Source organism: Heteronotia binoei, chromosome 19, assembly GCF_032191835.1.
Source record: "Heteronotia binoei isolate CCM8104 ecotype False Entrance Well chromosome 19, APGP_CSIRO_Hbin_v1, whole genome shotgun sequence".
In the NCBI taxonomy this organism is placed as follows: Eukaryota; Metazoa; Chordata; class Lepidosauria; order Squamata; family Gekkonidae; genus Heteronotia; species Heteronotia binoei.
This window is the reverse complement of record NC_083241.1, coordinates 12,561,043-12,584,546: the sequence shown is the minus strand read 5'-3', so window position 1 is coordinate 12,584,546 and position 23,504 is coordinate 12,561,043. Positions and strand designations below refer to the sequence as shown.

General features: G+C 48.6%; 1 protein-coding gene across 1 annotated transcript in view; it reads left to right on the top strand.

Annotated features, from left to right (window-relative positions):
• Positions 1 to 23,216, top strand: part of CERS3 (ceramide synthase 3) — an 84,542-nt gene extending 61,326 nt beyond the window's left edge. The window contains exon 11 of the mRNA XM_060260098.1: positions 23,062 to 23,216. Within this exon, the coding sequence (XP_060116081.1) occupies positions 23,062 to 23,193 (132 nt within the window). The 3' untranslated portion in view covers positions 23,194 to 23,216. The remainder of the gene's footprint in view (positions 1 to 23,061) is intronic.
• The last annotated feature ends 288 nt before the right edge of the window (positions 23,217 to 23,504 follow it).

Genomic DNA, 23,504 nt, shown 5'->3' with positions numbered 1-23,504 from the left:
CCGATTCTCTCGAGATCTGTACAAATCACGTCTCCTTGAATTGCCCTTTCTTTCCTGGGCCCCATGCATGGAAATTCCCCCGTCTTCCTCATGAAAGATGTAATCGGGATTGGTATTTTGACTTAAAGGGAAATGGATCACTCCGGCGATGAGGGGATTTTACACTCTGGCTACAAATTGATTGATTGTTTCCTACTCTACTTTTCTCTCTTACTGATTTGGTCAATGAGATTCCTCAATTCACTTCTGCTGGGTCGGTCTAGCTGATCATCTGCTTTTGGCTAAATTTCTCATTAAAACAGCACAGATGAAGGGCCGTTTCCTTAAGATCCCCTTCAGACCAGCACTTCTGTGACTGCATTTTGGCAGAACTCAGTTCATTAACCCACACCTTCTTTTCCTGCCCAAACTACATAGCGGCTCAAAGAGATTTCTCAGAAAATGGATAACGAAATATTTAACCATTCCTGATACCTGACGAATTCGATCAATCCTGAGCAGCTTCCATGAAAATTGTATTGTTGATGGGACAAATTTCTGCTCTGTTGTGATTCTTAGCTCTTTTAACTAGTGTATTGCCTATAGGGCTGTTAAACTGAATAAACCTGAACTTCTCATAAACCCCAGAACAGCATTCTAAGGTCAGATACATATTCCATTTAGATCTCACCAAGCTAGATCTCAACTTACAGGCCATTAGGGTTGCCTCCGGCAAGTGACATCATAACACGGCAATGGTACTATAGAGTTTTTCTCCCAAATTGCTAGAGAGTCCGGGGAAACCATAGAATTTCCCCTGGAATCTCCTAGAGTGGCCGGCGTGCTATGTCACCAGAGCGATGACACCACTTGCAAGTGATGTCATTGCACTGCTGATGTCAGGAGGGGATCCCCCCACTGGCCCACCATGGGCCGGTGGATTGGGGACCTCCAAGCCAGCCTTACAGGCCATCTTGTCTTCCACAGCGACCAGATCTGGATAGATACCTCAGGGGCTCTCTTCAGTAGTACACATGGATAACAGAATTCCCCACTTACTGTTGTTCAAGTTTCCACAATTCTGGGAGTTCAACTGAACCCAAAGCTGCTCATGAAAATCCATCTTAACCAGCAGCCATTGAGTCTAGTCAGACAGCAGTACTTCCTAGGCTAGGACAATGAGTTATTCAGAAGGCTCGTGTGCTCCTCTCTCTGCTCCATTTGTTTCAACACCGCTGTATTTCAACTTCATTAACTGGCCAAGCTTCATTTTTTCGAAATGATCAATTAATTCACATACTCATGTCTAGTCTATCCTCAGAGGCCTCCCCCTTCCGGACTAAAGTGTCATAGTTTTTTCAACTCTCTTTCCAATATGAGCGCCATCTGCCTCATCTTGTTCTTTGCTTGACTATTTCCACACACCCTGCCCCAGAGTTGGACCATCTACGATCGTACCATCGTTCAAACCAAATGTTAAAAGTTTCCTTGGATAGAGAGAATGTGCGTTTCATTTTGTAAAGGACGCTTGGACATTTTGCTTTCCAGCATTGTGCAGTGGTTATGGGTCAGTGGTGGAGCATCAGGTGAGAAGAAGGTCCCAGGTTCAAACTCCAATTTCTCCAGTTAAATGATTTGGCAGTGGGTAATGGGAAAGGCCTCTCCCTGAGACCCTGGAAAGCCGCTGCCAGTCTCAGTAGAGAATACTGACTTCAAAGGACCAAGGGTCTGATTCTCACATTCATGTGTTCGACACGGTTGCGTGCTTGCCTGCCTTCTGAGTTTTCCCTTGCTTAGATTCAGTCTTTCCCAAACTTGTTTAGGTACATTCTTTCCAGAAAGATCATAGTCAGTCAGGAGTCATTTAACAGAAAAAGAGGTGCTAGAGCTCATTTGCACAGCTTATTTGCATAACTCATTTGCATTTGCCATACACCCCTGACATCACCAGAAAGTGTACCAAATTATCAGCTTAGCATCTACTTTAAAACGTTTCTTGGATTATAATCGTTGTAATAAAACCTTACTCCCATCATGCTTTTTAAATTATTTTTTTCCTGTGCGGCCACAGTGGCACAATGAAGAGTTCCACCTGTCTGATTTATATGTTTGGGTTATTTTCCCATTTTTTAATGGGAGGAAAATATGAGAAAGTTTGTCAGTTCAGCAATATTCTCACAGGGGCTTTGAACAAAGGAGCCCAGAAGCAATTTTTTTTGGGGGGGGGGGTAAGAAAGAAAGAGCACAATAAAATTTAGATGTTCCGAAACTCCACTCCTGTGAACTCCTGCCCAAAATGAGGTCCGGTCAGAGCTGTTTAACATAGGCAGACAAGTGTGCATTTGCTGACCTTCCTGCCCACATCAGCACAATTTTTCTTGGGATTCTTCTCATGTTCAGCATCTCCCCCCTCCCTGCACTGGGCCTTTTGCTTGCTTAAAAATTAGAGTTGCTATAGCATCATAATGCTATAGCAGTATAGCTGCTATTCCCCCCCCCCCAAAAAAATGTTGGCAGAAAGCCCTCTGACAGTGCAGATACTTGGGGAGTCTTTTGGGGAGATAACAAGGAAAGGACCGAGAATACCCTAGTGCGGATGCTTTGTTGCTGCTACAAATGCCTCTGCACTCACAACGAGAGTGAGTGCACAACAGCAGATTGGCACTGTGCATTTAACATAATGCTGGTGTCAGCAACATAACTGAGGCTGTTTTCAGCAACAATAAAATCAAGCAACCTCCACCAAGAAAAATAAAAGCAAGGCTAAAGATTATGATTGAAAGCAAGACATGGGGTTAGAATACTGACAGAAGCCAGGGAGTGTAACAGAGGGCAAAGCATTGCAAAGGCAGGGGTGGCATAATAACAGGACATGGATTAACACTGCCCTCCGGCAAGTCAGCCCTGCCCTTGGTATCCTCATCGGATCGCAGTGCCAACAAGTGGAGGAAGTTGGTCATGAAGAAGCTAACCAAGATAATGGGATGATGTTTGAACAGGGCCGGGTTATCCATTAGGCACAGTTCTTACGGCCCATGAGACTTTGAGGGGCCCACAAAAATGCTTTAATTTCTTTTAAAATTGGAAGGAAAAAAATGAACTTTTACTGTCAAGGAAAACATTTTAATTTGTTTTCTCGCGTCAGAAAAGAATGAAACTTTAGGGCCCATGAAAATCTATTAAACTTAAGTACTTTGAGTTATATCAAAAACAATTTTTGATATTGGTATTATTATGGTGAGAGGGGTCCACAAAGGCAAATGTTCCAAAGCCCACAAAAGTCATAATGTCACCCAGTGTTCGAATGTTCCCACATGTGTGTGTGTGGGGGGGAACCCTAATCACAAGTAGTTAATATCAGGTCACAGAGAAGGCTAAGCTGAGCAGGGCTTTTTTTGAGCAGGAGTGCAGTTCCGGCTGGCTTGGCACAAGGGGGGCCCCCCCTAATATGCAAATGAGTTCCTGCTGGGCTTTTTTAAAAAAGGCCCTGACTGCCATTATTACGCTAAATTGATAATCAGCAGCAGTTAGTGAGAAGCAGAAGTTAGAAGCCCAACAGACCACAGGGAGCTGCTACTGTTGTCTGTTTCTGTCCTCTTTTCATCGGGTCTAAAAGGCTTCACAATCCGCTGTATACTGTTGTTACGTTTTAGACATTCATTAGCAGGACCAATGAAGGTTCCAAGCCCTTTTAGATGTTTAGCGGAAGTAGCCAGAGAGTTTTCAGCATGGCAGCCACCTACACTGATTAAAGTTTGCCCAAGATCTGCCGATTATCGACTATACAAATTGTTATTGAAGACCTATGTTAGTTTTTCTAATTCTGTGAGAGAAATATATTGTGCGGAGTTGATATTTGTTTAAGATTGTGTGAAACAATGGTGACGGCAGGGGTGTGTGGCCTAATATGCAAATGAATTCCTGCTGGGCTGTTGAAACAAAAAGCCCTGCGTGAAACGAAGGTGATGTCAGGGGTGTGGCCTAATATGCAAATGAATTCCTGGTGGTGGCATCAGGGGGCGTGGCCTGATATACAAATTAGTTCCTGCTGGGCTTTTTCTACAAAAAAAAGAAGAAATCCCAGCAGCTGTTAGGAGGGCAGCTGAGGATGAGCCAGTATCAGCCCCTGCTCCACCTAACCGACAGGTGTCTCAAGTCGCCAGGGGAATAGCCGGCAGCCAAAGTCAGCCCAAAAGGTAGCGATGCCTCCTTTCTAATTTCGCACATCTTCCTTTATTAGAATAATCTGCCTCTGTCATCTCTGCTGATGGTTAAGTGAATGGATGCTTTCCAGATAGATAGCTGCCAAACATTTTATCACAGGTAACATATTGTGGAGCTGAGACATGTTGGCCTCGCTGTGGTGGGAACCGGCTGATGTTTTGGTTTGCATATTTGTTAGGTACCAAAGGAAAAAGGCGTGTTCTGACAGCTTGGAACAAATTAGGGCATGAGTGTGGGACACCTTCTGCCCCATTAAATTGGGTGCCCCGTTAAGGCGCCATAAAATTTCACCAGTGATCCACAGAGGTTCTTCAGGTCATGGCCAAAGACGTCTGCGTGCCCTCTGGGACTTCTGATTTGTCATTAATTGCTGCTAAAACTTGCCAGCTTGACATCACAGGGAGCTACGGCTTTACCCTGTTTCTCCCCAGGCACACCTCGTTGAAAAACACCTAGGCAGAAATCTGTTTGCTGTTGGTAATTGGTTTGAGCTGTCTGTTAGATTGCCAAGCAGGTGCAAGGGGGAACCGGTGTGTAATAATTGCTTGTTGGCTGTTGGGCGAGGGAGGGGAAGGTGAAAGAACCTCAGAGGCAGATTAAAATCAGGTTGAATTCTGGTTCCCGGCCCCCCCACCCCCAACTGTGATATTCCAGAAAGTGCAGGAGGCAAGATCTTATCTCTGAAATTTAAAAATGCTCAGGGAAGACAAAATTTAAAATGATACCTCAGAAAGACAGTTCAGCACCCAGGCAGTCCCAGGTACAATACCTGGCGTCTCCATTTAAAAGAATCAGGTAGCAGGTGATATTCCTGAATCTGGATGGCCTTCACTTGCCCAGTCTTGTCAGATCTCAGCACCTAAGCAAGGTCGGCCCTGCTTTGTACTTGGATGGAAGCAGGGCTTTTTTTTGTAGCAGGACCTCCTTTGCATATTAGGCCACACATCCCTGATGTAGCCAATCCTCTGAGAGTTTACAGTAGGCCCTGTAAGAAGAGCCCTGTAAGCTCTCGGAGGATTGGCTACATTCAGGGGTGCGTGGCCCGATATGCAAAAGAGTTCCTGCTACAAAAAAAGCCCTGGATGGGAGACCACTAAGGGAGTCCAGGGTCACAGAAGGATGCATTTCCAAACTGCCTTTGAACATCTTAGAATTCAGGGGTGTCGAACTCATTTGTTATGAGGGCCGGATCTGACCTAAATGAGACCTTGTTGGACCAGGCTGGGCCATGTGCGTACCTATTTAAGATTAGGTAGCAGAGATATAAACTTTTTAAAGGACACAGACAAACATGACTAAAGATTTTTTTAAAAAATGTAAAATAAAACATGCTTAAAACATTAGAACTCATTGATCTTAAAGGTCATTTCTTTGTATTTCTCCCATGGGATCCAGAGAACTGGGCAAAGGAAGCTCTGGCTCTTTCCCTCCCTCAATCAATGGAGAAAATCAAGGTTTTTCTCTGTAACTCTGCTGTGCGATTAAGCAAGCCTTGCAAAGCAAGCTGAGATGCAGAAGGAAGCAAGAGAGAGGTAGAAGGAAGCAAACAAGAGCCAGTTGCTCAGGAGCCTGATAGGAGCCCTCCGGGGGCCTGATTCGGCCCCCGGGCTGCATGTTTGACACTCCTGTCTTAGATACTGAAACCAACTTAGGCAGATCATGAGAGGGAGGGCAGGAAGGGTTGCAGCAATGCTTAGTTCTTTTGGCCCTTTCTTACATGCCAAGGGAAATTCCGATCGCCACTTTGGAGTCAGGAAGCAATTTTTCTCCAGGCCAGTTTGGCCAGAGATCCTGGAGGGTTTTTGCCATCTTCTGGGTAGGGATCCCTGGAGGCATGTGTATGGGGGGAAGTGTTTGTGAATTCCCTGCATTGTGCAGGGGACTGGACTAGATGACCGTAGAGGTCCCTTCCAACTCTATGATTCTGTCTCTTTCCCTGGCTTACATAGCCTAGACTAGCCTGATATCATCAGCTCTTGAAAGCTAAGTAGTGTCGTGACTCGAGCCTGGGGTAGGAAACAGCGGCTGCTGGCGTCCCGGCAGTCGGCCAGAACTTTTGCAGCCGGCTGAGGTTTTCAAGTAGCAGCACAGAAGTTATCTCAAACAGTCCAATTAGTCAAAACCATAAATCAGTCCGAGCCGAGGGATAAAGCAGGAAGCGTAGACACAGGAATGCTGAGGGTCTGGTAACCGGAGAGAATAGATACGAACGAAGCCGAAATACCAAAACAAGTCCACAGAGCAGAGTCACAGTCCAGAGTTCCGAAGTCCAAGGTCTAAGCCGGGTCAGAAATACGCGGGTTCTCACAGAAGTCACGAGGGTGCAGAGCGCGGTCACGTTCCAGGAGGATCGTTCGTTGCCAGCACAGTTTGCCAAAAGGCCAGGGTTGCAGATATACTGTGCTGGCTTGTTAACCCATTAGTATGCCGGGCTTAGATATCTCCTCCCCTTCATGCGTGCTTCGCTTCTCCTGTTTCTTATCTCCTGCCGTCTCCTTTCACGGAGCCAGCTAACAGGTGGTGGAGATTCAGGAGGGGATGAGCTGGGGCCCGGCGCGGCCTGATCAATTCCAGGTGGCTCCTGCTGCCGACTTGCCTCCTCAGGACTTACGTCCAGAGCTGTTAAAGGCGCCTGCTCTGAGCTAGCAGGGGCTGGGTCAGGAGCGGGCATGACACTATCCCCCCCCCTCAGGCCCCCCCTCATCTAAACCGCCTGGCTTATCAGGGTAGGCCTCGTGGAATTGCCGGAGTAGGTCAGGGGCATGCAGGTGGGTAGCCGGTTCCCAGGAACGATCTTCGGGGGAGTAGCCCTCTCAGTCCACTAGATACTGGAGACGACCTCGGTGCAGCCGGGAGTCCAGGATCTGATGGACCTCGTATTCCTCCTCGTTATCCACCAAAACTGGTGGTGGTGGAACATCTCGGTTAGGGTCCGGCGCAGCTGCTGGTTGGAGGAGGGAGCGATGAAAAACCGGGTGAACCCGGAGGTGGACTGGAAGGCGTAGGCGGAATGTCACAGGGTTGATTTGAGCCTCGATTGGGAACGGGCCGATGAAGCGAGCAGTTAATTTGGAGGACCGGCCAGGGGTCCGGAGATACCGGGTAGAGAGCCAGACTGAGTCCCCGACCTTGAGGGATGCTCCTTCCTGGCGGTGCCAATCTGCGGCCAGTTTATACACGTCTTTGGCGCGCTGAAGCTGGACGCGCAGGAGGTCATGGAGCGCATGAAGTTCATCCATCCGGTTGTCTGCTGCGGGGACACCGGAGGAGGGGCCGAGCGGAGGGAAAAATCGGGGGTGCTGTCCGTAGTTGGCCGCAAACGGTGTGGTCTGTGTGGAGCTATGTACGGCATTGTTATAGGCGAACTCCGCCAGTGGTAGCAGTGAGGCCCAGTTATCTTGCTGGTAACTGGTGTAACAGCGTAGGTACTGTTCCAGGGTTGCGTTGGTGCGTTCAGTCTGGCGGTCTGGGGATGGTAGGCAGAAGATAAATGGAGCTCCGTCCCTAGACCTTGCTGGAAAGCTTGCCAAAAGCAGGAGGTAAATTGCGGGCCCCGATCTGAAACAATCTGTTTGGGTAACCCGTGCAGGCGAAAAACATGGGTCAGATATAGCTGAGCGGTTTCTGGTCCCGACGGCACTTTGGCGCAGGGGACAAAATGGGCCATCTTGGTGAATAGATCCACCACGACAAAGATGCACGAGTGTCCCTGGGATCGGGGCAGATCCACGATGCAGTCCATGGACACAATGTCCCAGGGACCGGAGGGAGTAGGAAGGGGCTGCAGGAGACCGGAGGGTTTGGCAGGTATGTTTTTAGCTCGGCGGCAGACCTCACATGAAGTCACGTACCGATTGATGTCCGCTCGAACACGAGGCCACCAAAAGTCTCTGGTCAGTAGATGGGCTGTTTTGTGTTGCTCAAAGTGGCCGGCCGGGGGTGCATCACGGGTGAGGCGGAGGATGCGGGATCGAAGAGGCCCTGGAGGGACGTACAACTGCTCCCGATGGTAGAGCAGCCCATCCCGGGTGGTCAGTTTTCCTGCAGTATCTTGCTGTGGTTCCTGCAGGTGCTTTTGGGCCCAGGGGTCTGTAGCCTGACTGGCCTGTATCTCTGCCACTAAGGCTGGTACAGTCAGGGTGGCGGCAAAGACCGTGGGTGGCAGGATGCTAGCCTTGGGGGCTTCTGTAGCGCTTGGGGTGCCATAATCTGGTCGGCGGGACAGAGCGTCTGCTTTCTGGTTTTGGGTGTGCGGGATGTATGAGATGGTGAAGTTGAACCGGGAGAAGAACAGGGACCACCGAATCTGTCGCTGGTTCAGTCGGCGGGTGGTCTGCAGGTGTTCTAGGTTCCGGTGGTCCGTGAATACTTGGACCGGGTGTCTTGCCCCTTCAAGGTGGTGACACCAAACCTCGAAAGCCACCTTGATGGCCAAGAGTTCTCTTTCCCATATAGTATAGTTGCGTTCGGCGGTGGAAAGCTGCCGGGAGTGGTAAGCACAGGGCTGCCATGGCTGACTGGGGTCGTCCTGCTGGGAGAGCACGGCCCCGATGGCCACATTGGAGGCGTCTGCTTCCACCATGAAGGGTAGGCGGGGATCAGGGTATCGAAGGAGGGGTTTGGAGGAGAAACAGCGCTTGAGGGTGCGGAAAGCCTGGTCAGCTTCCAGGGTCCATTGGAAGGGTTCCTTGGGACGGAGGAGCCGAGTCAGGGGCTTGGTTAGGTTGGCGTACCCAGCGATGAACTGCCGGTAGTAGTTGGCGAAGCCTAGGAGGCGCTGGACGTCCTTCCGATTCTGGGGGGCTTGCCACTGAAGAATGGCGTCAACCTTCTTTGGATCCATCTGAGTCCCTTGTGGGGAGATGATGTGACCCAAGAACTCGACCGACGGGAGATGGAAGGCGCATTTTTCCAGCTTAGCGTACAGGCTGTGAGCTCTGAGCCGATGTAGCACCAGTCGCACGTGTTGGACGTGTTCCTGCACGGAGGTGGAGTAAATCAAGATGTCGTCCAAGTAAATAATCAGGAACCGGTCCAGGAGGTCGCGGAACACGTCGTTCATGAACCGTTGGAACACGGCAGGAGCATTCGTGAGCCCAAACGGCATGACCAGGTGTTCGTACTGGCCATACCTGGTACCAAAAGCGGTCTTCCACTCATCTCCTGCTTTAATATGGACCAAGTTGTAGGCCCCTCGAAGATCGAGCTTGGTGTAAATGGTAGCCCCTTTTAAACGGTCGAGGAGCTCCGGAATCAGTGGAAGCGGGTAACGGTTCCGGATGGTGATTTTGTTGAGTGCCCGGTAGTCATTGCAGAGCCGCAAGTCCCCTGTTTTCTTTTTCACGAATAGGACGGGCGAGGACAATGGTGAGGTGGATGGTCGAATGAACCCTCGGGCCAAGTTCTTCTCCAAGTACTCCCGTAGGGCAGCCAGCTCCGGGTCCGCCATGGGATATAGGCGGCCTGCTGGTAACGGAGCGCCGGGCATCAGGTCAATGGCACAATCGTAGGGCCGATGTGGGGGAAGCTGGTCTGCCTCCTTTTCGTCAAAGACATCTGCGAACTCCTGGTAGGGAGCGGGTAGTGTGGTGGCGGCCCCCAGGAGAATGGTGGTGAGTGAGGAGCTGGATAGACTATCGGGAGGCACAGGAATCGGATCCGGATGTAGAGTGGATCGCGACGCAGGGGCACTTGGAAATTGCAGGTATCGTTGTACCCAGTCCACATGAGGGTTGTGGGCCTGAAGCCAGGACAGGCCTAGGATGACAGGAAATCGTGGCATGCGGGCAAGGTCAAAGGTTTGTTTCTCTTGGTGTTGCTGGACCCATAGGACGAGTGGTTGAGTCTCGTGGATGACGGGTCCAGAGCGCAGCAGACGTCCGTCTACGGCCTCGACCAGGGTAGGGATCTTCTTTTCCCGGATGGGGATGCCATGCTCCTTGGCGAAGAGGTTGTCCATATAGCAGCAGGCAGCCCCTGAGTCCAACATGACATGTACAAAAAGCCACCGACCGTCGGGGAGTTGAAGACGAACCGGAATCAGGAACGGGGTGTGTGGTGGATAGACAGAGCTGGAGGACCTCAAGAAGTGCCCCAGGCCGGGAGCCCCAACTAGACCTGGGGCTGGCCTTTTACCGGGGCAGCAGAGCTTGTGGGACGCTTTAACTTGGCCGGACAGGTACCTGCAAAATGTCCGGCTTCGCCACAATAGAGGCACAAGTTGTAGTTGCGCCGCCGGATCTTCTCCTCAGGAGTCAGGCGAGGGCGGGCGACGCCCAGCTGCATGGGTTCCGCAGCTGGAGGAAGGGCTAGGGTACCTGGAGAGGGAGCAGCTGTGGGGACCCTTGCTGGAGCGTTGCTCCCTTTCTGTTTCTGGCGGCGACTCTGCATCCGCCCATCAATACGCAGGCACAAAAGGATCAAGTCTTGTAGTGTGGCTGGTCGGTCACTGCGGGTCAGTTCATCAAGGATGGCATCAGAGAGCCCCTCTGTATATTGGTCCATCAGGACGGCTTCATTCCAGGCCAGGTCTTGCGCCACCAACTGGAATTCGGTGGTGTAGTGAGAGACAGAGTGTTGGCCTTGTTGCAAAGTCCGTATTTTGCGGTTTGCTGTCTCAGCTCGCACTGGGTTGGCATATGTAGCCACAAAATGAGCCTTGAAACGTGGGTAGTCTGACAGCAGCGGCGATGGTTCCAACAGCAGTGGAGTGGCCCATTTGGCGGCTTGCCCTTTTAGAAGGCTCAAAATGAAACAGACCTTGGTCTTGTCTGTGGGAAAATCAATTTGCCTTATCTCCATATACAGCTCACATTGAGCAAGGAAGGCAGGGAATTCTTCCAGACTCCCTCCAAACTTGTCAGGGACACTCACCGGGCAGCGGGAACGCGGAACTGCAGCCATGGCCACAGCAGTAGCGTTGGAAGCTGTTTGTTGCTGTAGTGTGATTACAGCCTGCGTCAGCTGCTGCACCTGGTCTAGTAGACCTACCAGCCCCTCCTGCTGCTTGGTCGGTCATGGTGGAGTCTGGTGAGTTATGGGGTGCTGGCAAACTGTCGTGACTCGAGCCTGGGGTAGGAAACGGTGGCTGCTGGCGTCCCGGCAGTCGGCCAGAACTTTTGCAGCCGGCTGAGGTTTTCAAGTAGCAGCACAGAAGTTATCTCAAACAGTCCAATTAGTCAAAACCATAAATCAGTCCGAGCCGAGGGATAAAGCAGGAAGCGTAGACACAGGAATGCTGAGGGTCTGGTAACCGGAGAGAATAGATACGAACGAAGCCGAAATACCAAAACAAGTCCACAGAGCAGAGTCACAGTCCAGAGTTCCGAAGTCCAAGGTCTAAGCCGGGTCAGAAATACGCGGGTTCTCACAGAAGTCACTAGGGTGCAGAGCGCAGTCACGTTCCAGGAGGATCGTTCGTTGCCAGCACAGTTTGCCAAAAGGCCAGGGTTGCAGATATACTGTGCTGGCTTGTTAACCCATTAGTATGCCGGGCTTAGATATCTCCTCCCCTTCATGCGTGCTTCGCTTCTCCTGTTTCTTATCTCCTGCCGTCTCCTTTCACGGAGCCAGCTAACAGGTGGTGGAGATTCAGGAGGGGATGAGCTGGGGCCCGGCGCGGCCTGATCAATTCCAGGTGGCTCCTGCTGCCGACTTGCCTCCTCAGGACTTACGTCCAGAGCTGTTAAAGGCGCCTGCTCTGAGCTAGCAGGGGCTGGGTCAGGAGCGGGCATGACAAGTAGGGTCGGCCCTCATTGCTTCTTGGACGGGAGATCGCCAGGGTTGTTGGGTAGAGACAGGCAAGGGCAAACCACCTCTGTTTGCTCTTGCCTTGACAATCCTATGGGGTCGCCACAGGTCAGCTGTGACCAGTGTTCCCTCTAAGCTGTGTTATCGTGCGCTGCCTTGCAGATTTTTAGCCTCCAGCTCACACATTTTTGTCTTAGCTCAAGAAGGATGACCCCAGAGCAAACTATGAGCGTTTTCGCACTGACCTTTTACTGGCGCGACCACCCTCTTCACACCGGAGGATCTGCGCGGATTTCGCACAAGAAGCGCCGGCGCACCCAAAAGAGCTGGCAACTTCCGTCGCGAAACCCGCTCAAACGGAAACCGCCAAGAAGCAGGAAAACATTTGAGCGGCTTTTGCGACGGAAGTCGCCGGCTCTTTTGGGTGCGCCGGCGCTTCTTGTGCGAAATCCGCGCAGATCCTCCGGTGTGAAGAGGGTGGTCGCGCCAGTAAAAGGTCAGTGCGAAAACGCTCTAAGTTATGCAGGAGCTCTCAACTTTAACACCAGGAGCTCACAAAGTAGAAGTTTTGCTCACAAGACTTAGAGGGAACACTGGCTGTGACTTGATGCCACTTTCCATTATCCATCCAGCAGATTAAGTGAAAGGCTCTACTGGAGACTCAGAGAAGATAACACTGACCAGGACTTTTTTTGTAACAGGAGCTCCTTTGCATATTAGGCCACCCACCTCTGATGTAGACAGTCCTACAATAGGCCCCGTACTAAGAACCCTGTGGGCTCTTAGAGGATTGGCTATATCAGGGGGTGTGGCCTAATATGCAAAAGAGTTCCTGCTAAAAAAAACCCCCTAACACTGACCTTGATAAATAGGGTTACCTTTCCCCAGGTGGGGATGGCAGATCCCCGCTTTTGTGGTCTCCTACCTGCTGGTGGCCAATTGACGACTGGGAGGAAATTCCCCCACCTCCCAAAACAGTGATGTCACGCACCATGTGCTGACATCACTCAGAAGTGACATAGGCGCATTGTTGATGGTGAGAGAGGTGACGCTCTAGGTTTTGGGCAAAACTTTATTTGAGGGTGATTTTACTATAGAGTTTTGCCCCAAAACCAGAGCGTCAACCCTGACATCACCGACATGCAGGACTGTCTAAAGAGAGCGAGGGAAATGGTCAAGGGCTGTACTGGGAAGACACTGCAATGTTGGAGCGCTGCAATGCCAACTGTGACTTACAGGAGGTCTCCCTGGAGAAGTAGCTGAACTGCAAGAGGAAAAGATGAAGGTTAAGTGACGCTTGTACATTGCACAGCATCCCTGCCCACTCCTGAACCACCCCCCAATCCCCCTGTCGGCATGATGATCAGATCTGGCAAGTTGGGGCAACCCTATTGATAAAACAGCGATCTGGCTCAATATACAGCAGTTTCACAGGTTGATATGATCTCGATATGACCTACTTGGCTTAGAAAAGTTCCCAGGGTCAATTTTTAGCTTTAAAAGGGATCAGGTAGTAGGTGATGGGAAAGACCTCTCTACCTGAGACCCTGGAGAGCTGCTACCAGCCCCAGCAGATAACTGAACTTGATAGCCCCGAGGTTTGACAGTATAAGGCAGCCAGCATTGTGCATTTGGGAAGCTGCGTTTGACCGTTGAAAACTTAGACCCTGAAAATCTCATTGGTCTTCTGGATTAAAGTCTTGTTCTGGATTAAAATCTTGTTCTTCTACGGCGGCCCACCTGGAACTATTTTCATGCGCTCATGTGATTTTTGTTTTGTCTGTGTCTGCACCTGGAAGTCATGGCAACTTCTGGTGACTGACCACTGCTGGGGGCCTGGAGGATATTCAGGGAGGTGGCTGAATAAAGCCTACCCCTGCCCCCCCAACTGCTGGTATTCCAAGGAGGTCTCCCATCCAAGCACTTGCCAGAGTTGACCCTGCTTAGCTTCCAAGATCTGATGAGATCAGGCTTGCCTGGGCTATGCAGTCCAGGGGGCATGCGTTCATGTGATCTTGAGAGGTAGAAGAAGATATTGGATTTATACCCTCCCCTTCACTCTGAATCTCAGAGTCTCAGAATGGCCCGCAATATCCTTGTCCTTGAAACGGCAGCTACTGTGAGAGCCCTCTCAGCCCCACCCGCCTCACAGGGTGTCTGTTGTGGGGGAAGAAGGCATAGGAGATTGTAAGCCGTTCTGAGTCTCTGACACAGGGAGAAGGGCGGGGTATAAATCTGCAATTCTTCTTCTTCATCTTCCTCCCCCACAACAGACATCCTGTGAAGCAGGTGGGGCTGAGAGAGCTCTCACAGAAGCATTCAAGGACAACCTCTGCGAGAGCCATGGCTGTCCCAAGGCCATTCCAGCAGCTGCAAGCGGAGGAGAGGGGAATCAAGCCTGGTTCTCCCAGATAAGAGTCCGTGCACTTAATCACTACACCAGACTGGCTCCCAGCTCTGCACACTGCTCTGCTTGCAGGAAGGCCCAGGTTAAATCCCACTATCTCTAGTTTAAAAAGAATCTCGCAGCAAGCGAGCCTACACTAAAGCCTACCCGCCCAGGCTCTACACTCAGACCTTCGGGTATTTTTGAACCTGGAGTTGTCAACCCGATCTGTGCAAAGCAGGCCTCTCTATAGGCCCCTCTGAAGCACCGACCCAACCAGGCCACTTCAAGCGCCCCAGACAACCTGCAATTAGAGCGCTCGGTAAAAGACAACAACCCCGATAATCTGTTTTTCAGCTAAGCAAGCATTCATAATGCGAAATAAAAGTCTCATAACAAGGAACCCTTTAGCTCAACTCTTAAGCTTTCTGTTAGGGTTAATAAAGACATTTCAAAAGCATCAGAAAGCTTATGATATTGTCCTTTGTGTCGCTGCCAACAGTGGATTTATAATTGGACTCCGAGTCGGAAACCGGTGGGACGCTTAATAACTCACGCAGTACTGCATGGCCTTTGGCCATTCTCCCAAAGCTGCAAACTCAAAAGTAGCTAGCAAATTTCAAAAAAATAGTTGACACAGGGCTTTTTTTTTGTAGCAGGAACTCCTTTGTATATTAGGCCACACCCCCAGGAGTCATTTCATAGCAGGAGCTCCTTTTCATATTAGGCCACGCACCCCTGATGTAGACATTCCTCCAGGAGCTTATAGGGCTCTTTTTGGTAAGCTCCAGGAGGATTGGCTACATCAGGGGTGTGTGGCCTAATATGCAAAGGAGTTCCTGCAACAAAAAAAGGCCCTGAGTTGACAGGCAGGTAAGATGTAACTTTTGGTGGCCTCCAATGTGGAAGCTTGCAAAGACTCCGCTGTTCAGGCAGAATAAGAAGCTAGAGTTATTTGCAAGAATTCAAAATGGGACTGTTGAATAGATCCCACTTCCTCCCCTCCCTCAGAAGCTGTTTTCCCCCCAAGATTTTTCTCCCCCCAATTGACTTCTTCTTAGGGTTGCCAAGTCCCCCGCAGCCTCCGGAAGTGACATCATTGTGTCAGTGATGCTGCACATCGGCCACTCTAGGCGTTTCCGGGAAAACTCCATAGTTTTCCCGGACGCTCTAAAGATTTGGGAGGGAAAAACTCTATGGTACCTATTGTAGCCAAGCCAGCCAGCAGCTTGGAGAATGCATTTAAAGTTAAAATTATTTTCTTTCCACCTCTCTTTCCATCAATTTGCCTTCCTTCCTTCCTGTCTTGTGGCTGTCAAACATCTAATGTTCATGTCTTGTGGCTCTCAAACAGCTGCCATTTATTCTATATGGCCCTTACGTTTAGCAAGCTGGGCCACCCCTGGTCAATACACTAATACTTCAGTTTATTGATACATCTGTATTTCTATTTAAGCTGAGTAATCAGTGCATCCGCGATGGGACCGACCTTCCACATTTAGCAGCAGGACAACTAATGAGATTGGTTCTGCAGGGATCTGTCCGGTGTCAACGTCTGTATTGCCGAAAGAGCCTGCCAAACAAAAACATTTCCTTTTTTCAGCTAAGATAACTCACAAATCTACTTCCCGCTTCCTGCAACTTCAGAGAAATTGCCTTCAATCCAAGTGGGCTAGAAGTGGTGACTATAGTTATTACTGGACAGGTTTCTCAGTTGAAACATGTATCTATGCCAGCATGCAGCACTGCTGTCAACAAAAGGATGGATATAAACGTACACTAATGTACGTACACCTTGTACACTAATTGTCAAATATTACTGACAAATCAAAAGTTTGGGAAAGTTCACAAAATATTTAAGAATTGGAGAATGATGTCCAAACACTCTAATATTAAGTAATATCTTTCACACCATAAATCACAAAACTCAATAAACATACTGGACTAATCTTCAATATTTGTGTCTTGTCCTTGAGAAACAATGGCAATAAAAAAAAATCTCTGAGCTGAAACAACAAAGTGCTCTAGACAAGTCAGAATTCTTCTTACCTTGAGCATGAAAGATAATGACCTTTGAAAGAGATATTTTTCTAATCGGCATCATTTCACTTTTGGATTGTCAATAATATTCGACAATTAGTGTAAATGATAAATACAAATGTGTTTGCATTTATTTTCATTGTTACTCCACAGTGGTCCCTAGTTGGGGGCATTTTTGTCAATAAAAGGATAGCAGAGAATCCTTATAACATTCATGAATGGGTTAACAGGTCAATTGTTCCTCCTAAAAAGTGTGTATGTGCTGTTATTGTGTGTTTGTGTGTTTTTTTAACATATTGAACAAAGCTTGAGTCCAGTGACACCTTTAAGGCCAACTATGAATAAAACTTTGTTGGTCTTAAAGGTGCCCCTGTACTCAAACTTCATTTTGCGGCTTCAGACCAACACGGCTGCCCATCTGAGTCAATTGAACATACTGAACTCCACTCAAATTTACTTTGGGCCAGTGGGGGGATCCTCCCCCAATGTCACTGGTGTGATGGCATCACTCAGAAGTGATGTCATCGTGCCGGTGATGTCACGCGCCAGCCACTCTAGGAACGTCTGGGAAAACTCTATGGTTTTCCCAGACACTCTAGCAATTTGGGAGGGAAAACTCTATGGTACCGCCAGAGGCCATGGGGGGACTTGGCAACCCTAGTGGACTCTTATCTGGGAGAACCAGATTTGATTCTCCACTCTTCCACCTGCAATGGCTCAAATAGCCTTGGGTTAATCATAGCTCTCGCAAGAGTTGTCCTTAAAAGGGCAGCTTCTGTCAGAGCTCTCTCAGCTCCACCCACCTCACAGGGTGTCTGTTGTGGGGGAAGAAGATAAAGGAGATTGTAAGCCATTCTGAGACTCTGATTCAGATAGAAGGGCGGGGTTACGGGGTATAAATCTACGATCTTCTTCTCCTTCTCCCATCCATGTACGAATCGCATTTGACTCTAATTAACATCCAACTTCAGACAAAATCAGGTTAGGCTAGGCTTCAATGGTGGTGGAAAGTGCCATTAGGTTGCTAGCAGACTTATGGCAACCCAGTGGGGTTCTGAAGGCAGGAGACAACTTGGGGTGGTTAGTTAGTTGCAAGGCTTTTTTGTAGCAGAAACTCCTTTGCCTATTAGGCCACACACCCCTGATGCAGCCAATCCTCTTGGAGCTTACAGTAGGCCCTGTACGAAGAGCCCTGTATGCTCTAAGAGGATTGGCTATATCAGGGGGTGTGGCCTAATAGGCAAAGGAATTCCTGTTACAAAAAATGCCCTGGTTAGTTGTCTGTTGGGCTGCTCTAGGCTTCTTTGGTGGTCTGCTATCCAAGAACTAGCTTTGAGTTCCAACTAGTTCGGGCTGTCCAGGTCGGTGTGTAGATACGTATATACAAAAGCTACTGAGGAATTCTTGCTTCTCTTCTTCAGTGTACCCACCACAAAAGCAGAGGCTACGTAGGTTTAATGGAGGAAGTAACATTAAAGTTCAAAGGCCCAGGAAGCATCTAATCATTAGCGCATCCTCAAATTCTTGGCTTATTCAACCTCAAGCGCTATCCCAAGAGCTGAAAGAAAGCCAAGTTTCCATCAGTCCCTCGATAATTCAGCCTGTGTACACTCTTTTTGGCTTGTGAAGGATTTCGCTTCCTCCATCCCACACACCCCTGGTGGCCCTTATCCTTGGAACCCTCAAAATGTTGCTTCCTTTGACCAAAAAAATAAAAAAACATGCATACTGGAATCCTACTTCGGAAGTGCCGGTGGGCAATTTGAATGAAATGATACCTCATCAATTGTCTGCGAGGGAAAAGTTCTTTCCTTCCTTCCATCTGAAGCTGTGCCAAGTTTATCCTACAATATTTACAGTCAGCTTGGTTTGTTTGGATACCCTTTCTGCACATTGCCATGAAAAAGACAAAAGAAAGAACCCCAGGAAGTTTATGTCATCTGGTCAGGTGGGGGACAATTCATGTTTTCATGTTGCTTTCTTTCCGCTCCATTTTTTTTTTGCTGTTGAAACTTAGGATACAAGTTGGGGAACACAAAATTTGCAGCCAGACCATCTATTTTATTTTATAGGCTTTATTCATATATATATATATATATGGAATTAGCACCAATGTAGATGACAGGCCTGACAACTGAACACAGGATCCCCATAATTGTCCTTACCAGGCCTCAGATTCAGTGGGAGCTCACAGGAGCACAGCTCCTGAACCTTTCTGAGAGTTCCACCTCCTCCTTCTGAGAGTTCCACCTCCTTGTCCATTGAATAGTAGGTGCAGCTGCATAACAATCCCTGGATGAGCTCCACCACCTATTTTTCTACATAAACGACCCCTGGTCCTTACTATTGTGTTTATCGGTACTCCTTCACTTCTGCCCTTAAGTGAAGCATCAGTCTCGCCTTAATCAAAGAGCGCATCCATTTTGTGTCTTCATAGAACATCCATTTGGAAACAGTTACCTATGTCGGAAGAGGATGCTTGGCTCAGAAACACCCAGCGTTTTGTGATTCATCCTCTCCCCTCTAAGATTGCTACACCAGTTTTGTGGTGGTTCTCACAAACTTCTCAAAAGCGCCAATGAGCTTAACTAGGGTTGCCAATCCCCAGTTGGGGGCAAGGGATCCCTTTGCTTGGAGGCCCTCCCCCTGCTTCAAGGTTAGCAGAAAGCTGAGGGGGGGGGGATGTCTGCTGGGCACTCCATTATATCCTGTGGAGACCAGTCTCCATAGGATATAATGGAGAATTGGTCTGTGAGAATCTGGGGCTCTGAGGGGCTGTTTTTTGAGCTGGAGGCACCTCATTTTCCACATAGCATTTTGTGCCTCTCCTTAACCCCCACCCCAAGTTTTGAAAGGATTGGACCAGGGGGTCCAATTCTGTGAGCCCCCAAAGAAGGTGCCCCTATCCTCCATTATTCCCAATGACAGGGAGACATTTAAAAGGAACATGGTCCCTTTAAATGCGATGGCCAGAACTCCCTTTGGAGTTCAATCGTGCTTGTCACTGGCTCCACCCCCAAAGTCCCCAGATATTTCCTGAGTTAGACCTGGCAACCCAGGGGGGCTGATTTCTGTTGGCTGGAGATCAATTGTAATACCAGGAGCTCTCCATGAAGCGTTTGATGGAGACTCAGGAATACTTCTTTGTTCCTCCAGGCAGTTGGAATTAGGTCTGATTCTAAGTACGGTACTTTTAAAAAATATTGGGGGGGGGGTTTCTGTTTTAACGGGATTTGTTTTATGCTTGCATTTTAAAATTTTTAATAAGTGATCTTGTGTGAACATTAATATTGAAAGACAGTCTAGGAGAAAACAGGAAATGAACAAAATAACCAAGCGTAAAGTAGCAGAACAAGACGTGTCCCCAGAGGCATGACATCTCTGCTGTTAGATGGGATCAGAATTGCCAGCCAGCAGTGGGAGTCTGGGGAGGGTGGGAACATGGAGGGCGTGTGTGTGCTGTTGGCTGATGGTACGGTGTCATTTCTGCAGAAAATCCAGAAGTGACGTCGATCCATTCTAGGAATTTAGGGTTCCCATTCCCCTGCCCCTGGCAAGGTTACCCCCATTTTCAGGGTCCCCAACCCACCGACATGGAGATGACTCCTGTAGAGCTCCATCATCGCCCAATGTGCCTGGCGCGATGATGTCACCTGGAAGTGATGTCATCATGCCGGGCACTGGCATTTGGGTAAAAAACTCTATGGTGATGTTACTTCAGGATTAAATCAAAAAAGTCCCCCACTGGCAGCCAGGTAAGACCTGGCAAGCCTATAATAATTGCCGGAAAATCTATGTTAAAACCATCAAGTTTCTGGCAATTCCTAGCGCAGACTGATGGCATTGGAAGTGATGTAATGGTTGGAAGTTATGTAATGGCTCCAGCAGCTGCCCATTTAAAAAAGCTTCTTTTCTCCCACCAGCCAACAGAGCAGCAGTAGGAAAAAGGAACTGGAGGCAAAGGAGGATACCTAATCTCTAGAGGGAACCTGGCAGTCCTGCATGGGAGGGAGGGATCAATAACAAAAGGCCAAGAATAGTTTCTACTGCAGGAGCGAGATAGCTTCACAGAGTACAACAATACATTCATACAACCAGGGCTTTTTTTTCCTAGCAGGAACTCCTTTGTATTTTAGGCCACCCCCCCCCCCCCAATGTATCAGTCCTCCTGGGTTACAGTGGGTCCTGTACTAAGAACCCTGTAAACTCTTGGAGGATTGGCTACATCAGGGGTGTATGCAATAATAATAATATGTAATATGCAAAGGAGTTCTTGCTATAAAAAGGCACGTACAACCATTCTTATAACTTAAGGGTCTCTCTGCTCCCCCATCATATCTGAATCTGTTTGGAACTGGATTGTGTCAAAGCTCCAATATGAATGGAGGTTATTACTCTGCTGCACCAATTGCCCGGCATAGTTGCTGCCATACTCAGTACTACGTATTAAATCTCAGATATTGATTCTACGGTTTCTTGTAATGTAGAAGAAGAAGAAGAAGATATTGGATTTATATCCCGCCCTCCACTCCGAAGAGTCTCAGAGCGGCTCACAATCTCCTTTATCTTCCTCCCCCACAACAGACACCCTGTGAGGTGGGTGGGGCTGGAGAGGGCTCTCCCAGCAGCTGCCCTTTCAAGGACAACCTCTGCCAGAGCTCTGGCTGACCCAAGGCCATGCCAGCAGGTGCAAGTGGAGGAGTGGGGAATCAAACCCGGTTCTTCCAGATAAGAGTCCAGACACTTAACCACTACACCAAACTGGCTCTTTTTGCTTTGGCTGCTAGTAAAATCAGGGCAAAGGCAGTAAAATGATGCTGTTAACTGGACTATTAGAGCCTGATTATGGAATCATGGGGTTGTTGTATGTAGCTAAGATTTTGAATAATCTAATATGTTAATCTTAGAGTCCTTGACTGCTTTTAACTTCTAAGTTGCTGTAATTGCAATGGCCAATGGTTTTACGCGATCAGTTTTTACTGTACTGTACGTGTTAAATCCTTGATTCGGTCTTCTCTTCTTGCCATAACTGAGTAGCAGGGGTGTTCAATCTATCCTGAAGTCCAGACGTACAAACACCACATGGGGTGGGCAGTGAGAAACCCTTCTCTTGAAAGAAAACCAGTCACAAGAATCCATTCACGTTACTGCCACCTGCTGACTCCCAAAAGCCATTTGGTTCCTTTCATGATGCCTGGTTTGAGTTGTAAGTCATACGGATTATTCTATTGGACTATTCTCAGGGCTTTTTTTGAGCAGAAAAGTGCAGGAACACAGTTCCGGCTGGCTTGGCCAGGGCTCCGGCTCAAAAAAAGGCCTCTGGCAGAAGGAAGGCACTGGGCAGCCACACATTTCCAGACCACACACTCTGTCATCTCTGCCACCTCCAGCCTCCAATAGGCTTGCAAAGTGAGTGAGAGACATAGAGTTGCCCACCAGCACCCCCTCCCTGGAGAAGCTGGACCTGCCATTGCCCCCTTAGCTCTCTCTGTCTCCGACCGTGTTAGGGTCAGGGGACAAGGAAAGTAACCCACAATATATGGAAAGTAACCTACTGAGCAGGTCATAACTTGCCCGAGGACCTGCCTACCTTAGGGACCGTTTCTCCCCATATGAACCCCAGAGAGCACTGAGGTCAGCTGGGAAAAACCTGCTGACTATTCCTGGGCCGAAAGAGGTGAAGCTACAAAGCACCCGCGACCGGGCTTTCTCTACTATGGCTCCACGCCTATGGAACCAACTTCCAGAGGAAATGCGGGCCCTGCGGGATCTTGAACAGTTCCGCAGGGCCTGCAAGACTGCCCTCTTTCGATTGGCCTTCACTGACCAAGAGGGAAACTGCTAAGGACTTCGCCTTTGTAAAATAGCACCAGCATATTTTTTATCAATTTTAGAATTTTAATAGATTTTAATTAAATTGTTAATGTAGTCTTTGTTTAGATATTTTATATAACTAATGCATGGAATTGTGTTGTTAGCCGCCCTGAGCCTGCTTCGGCCGGGGGGGGGGGGGCGGGATATAAACAGAAATTGTTGTTGTTGTTGATGATGATGATAACTTCCTGTGATGTATGCAAATGAGTTCCTGTTGGGCTTTTTCTACCAAAAAAGAAAAGAAAAGAACCCTAACTATTCTTATCGTTGGAGCAACATGCCTTCAACAAGCCTTTGCTTTGCCTACATTTTTGGTACAATCAGGGCTTTTTTTGTAGCAGGAATTCCTTTGCATATTAGGCCATACCCCACTGATGTAGCCAATCCTCCAAGAGCTTACAGGGCTCTTCTTACAGGGCTCTTCTGTAAGCTCCAGGAGGATTGGCTACAACAGGGAGATGTGGCCTAATATGCAAATGAGTTCCAGCTACAAAAAAAGCTCTGGGTACAATGTACCCTAGTTAATATGTTACACTTTGTATTCCTGTGAGGATTATTTAGCATAGGGTTGGCTAGATGACTGTCGGATCTATTTGAACATCTGATTCTATCCTAAAGACTTAGCCTACCCCCCCCCCCCACTTCAGTGGTTCTCTCAGTAACCACACTAACTACCTCATTTACATTCCTTTTGGACCAGATTCTTTTCCCCCAGCTGCTGTCCCTTTGGCTGCCAAAACCACACAGCCTCTAGAAATTATACTTACTGGCATCTATTAACAACAAACCAATACTCTTTTCTTTCCCAGAAAGTGAAAGATGACAGGAGCGACGAGGAAGAGGAAGATTCCGTCAGTGAGGCAGAAGAGGAGTCCCTCAAGAAAGGAAGCAAGAACGGCTGCGAGGCCAGCCATCCTCTCCTGAACAACAACAATTACTAGCGTGTTGTTGGCTGCATGGCACTGCTTGCCCCATAACCCATCCTCTAGCAGAGGACCAATTGTCAACACCTTCACTGGAGTCCAAGACTGATTTTATTGCTGGTTGTTGGAACTGGAAGAGAGCCCAGGTCTTTTTACTTTTTTTTAAAGAGCAAAAATAATTTGCTTAACATGCCTCAGGGTCCACTTTCTAACGCACTGCACGTTGGCGTGTGTGGCAAATATCACCTGTTCCTCTCTCCAGGTGCCCTAGGACCTCTGAACAGTCTTAGAACATCCTAGTTTCGAGCTATGTTTTAAAAACTGCTCAC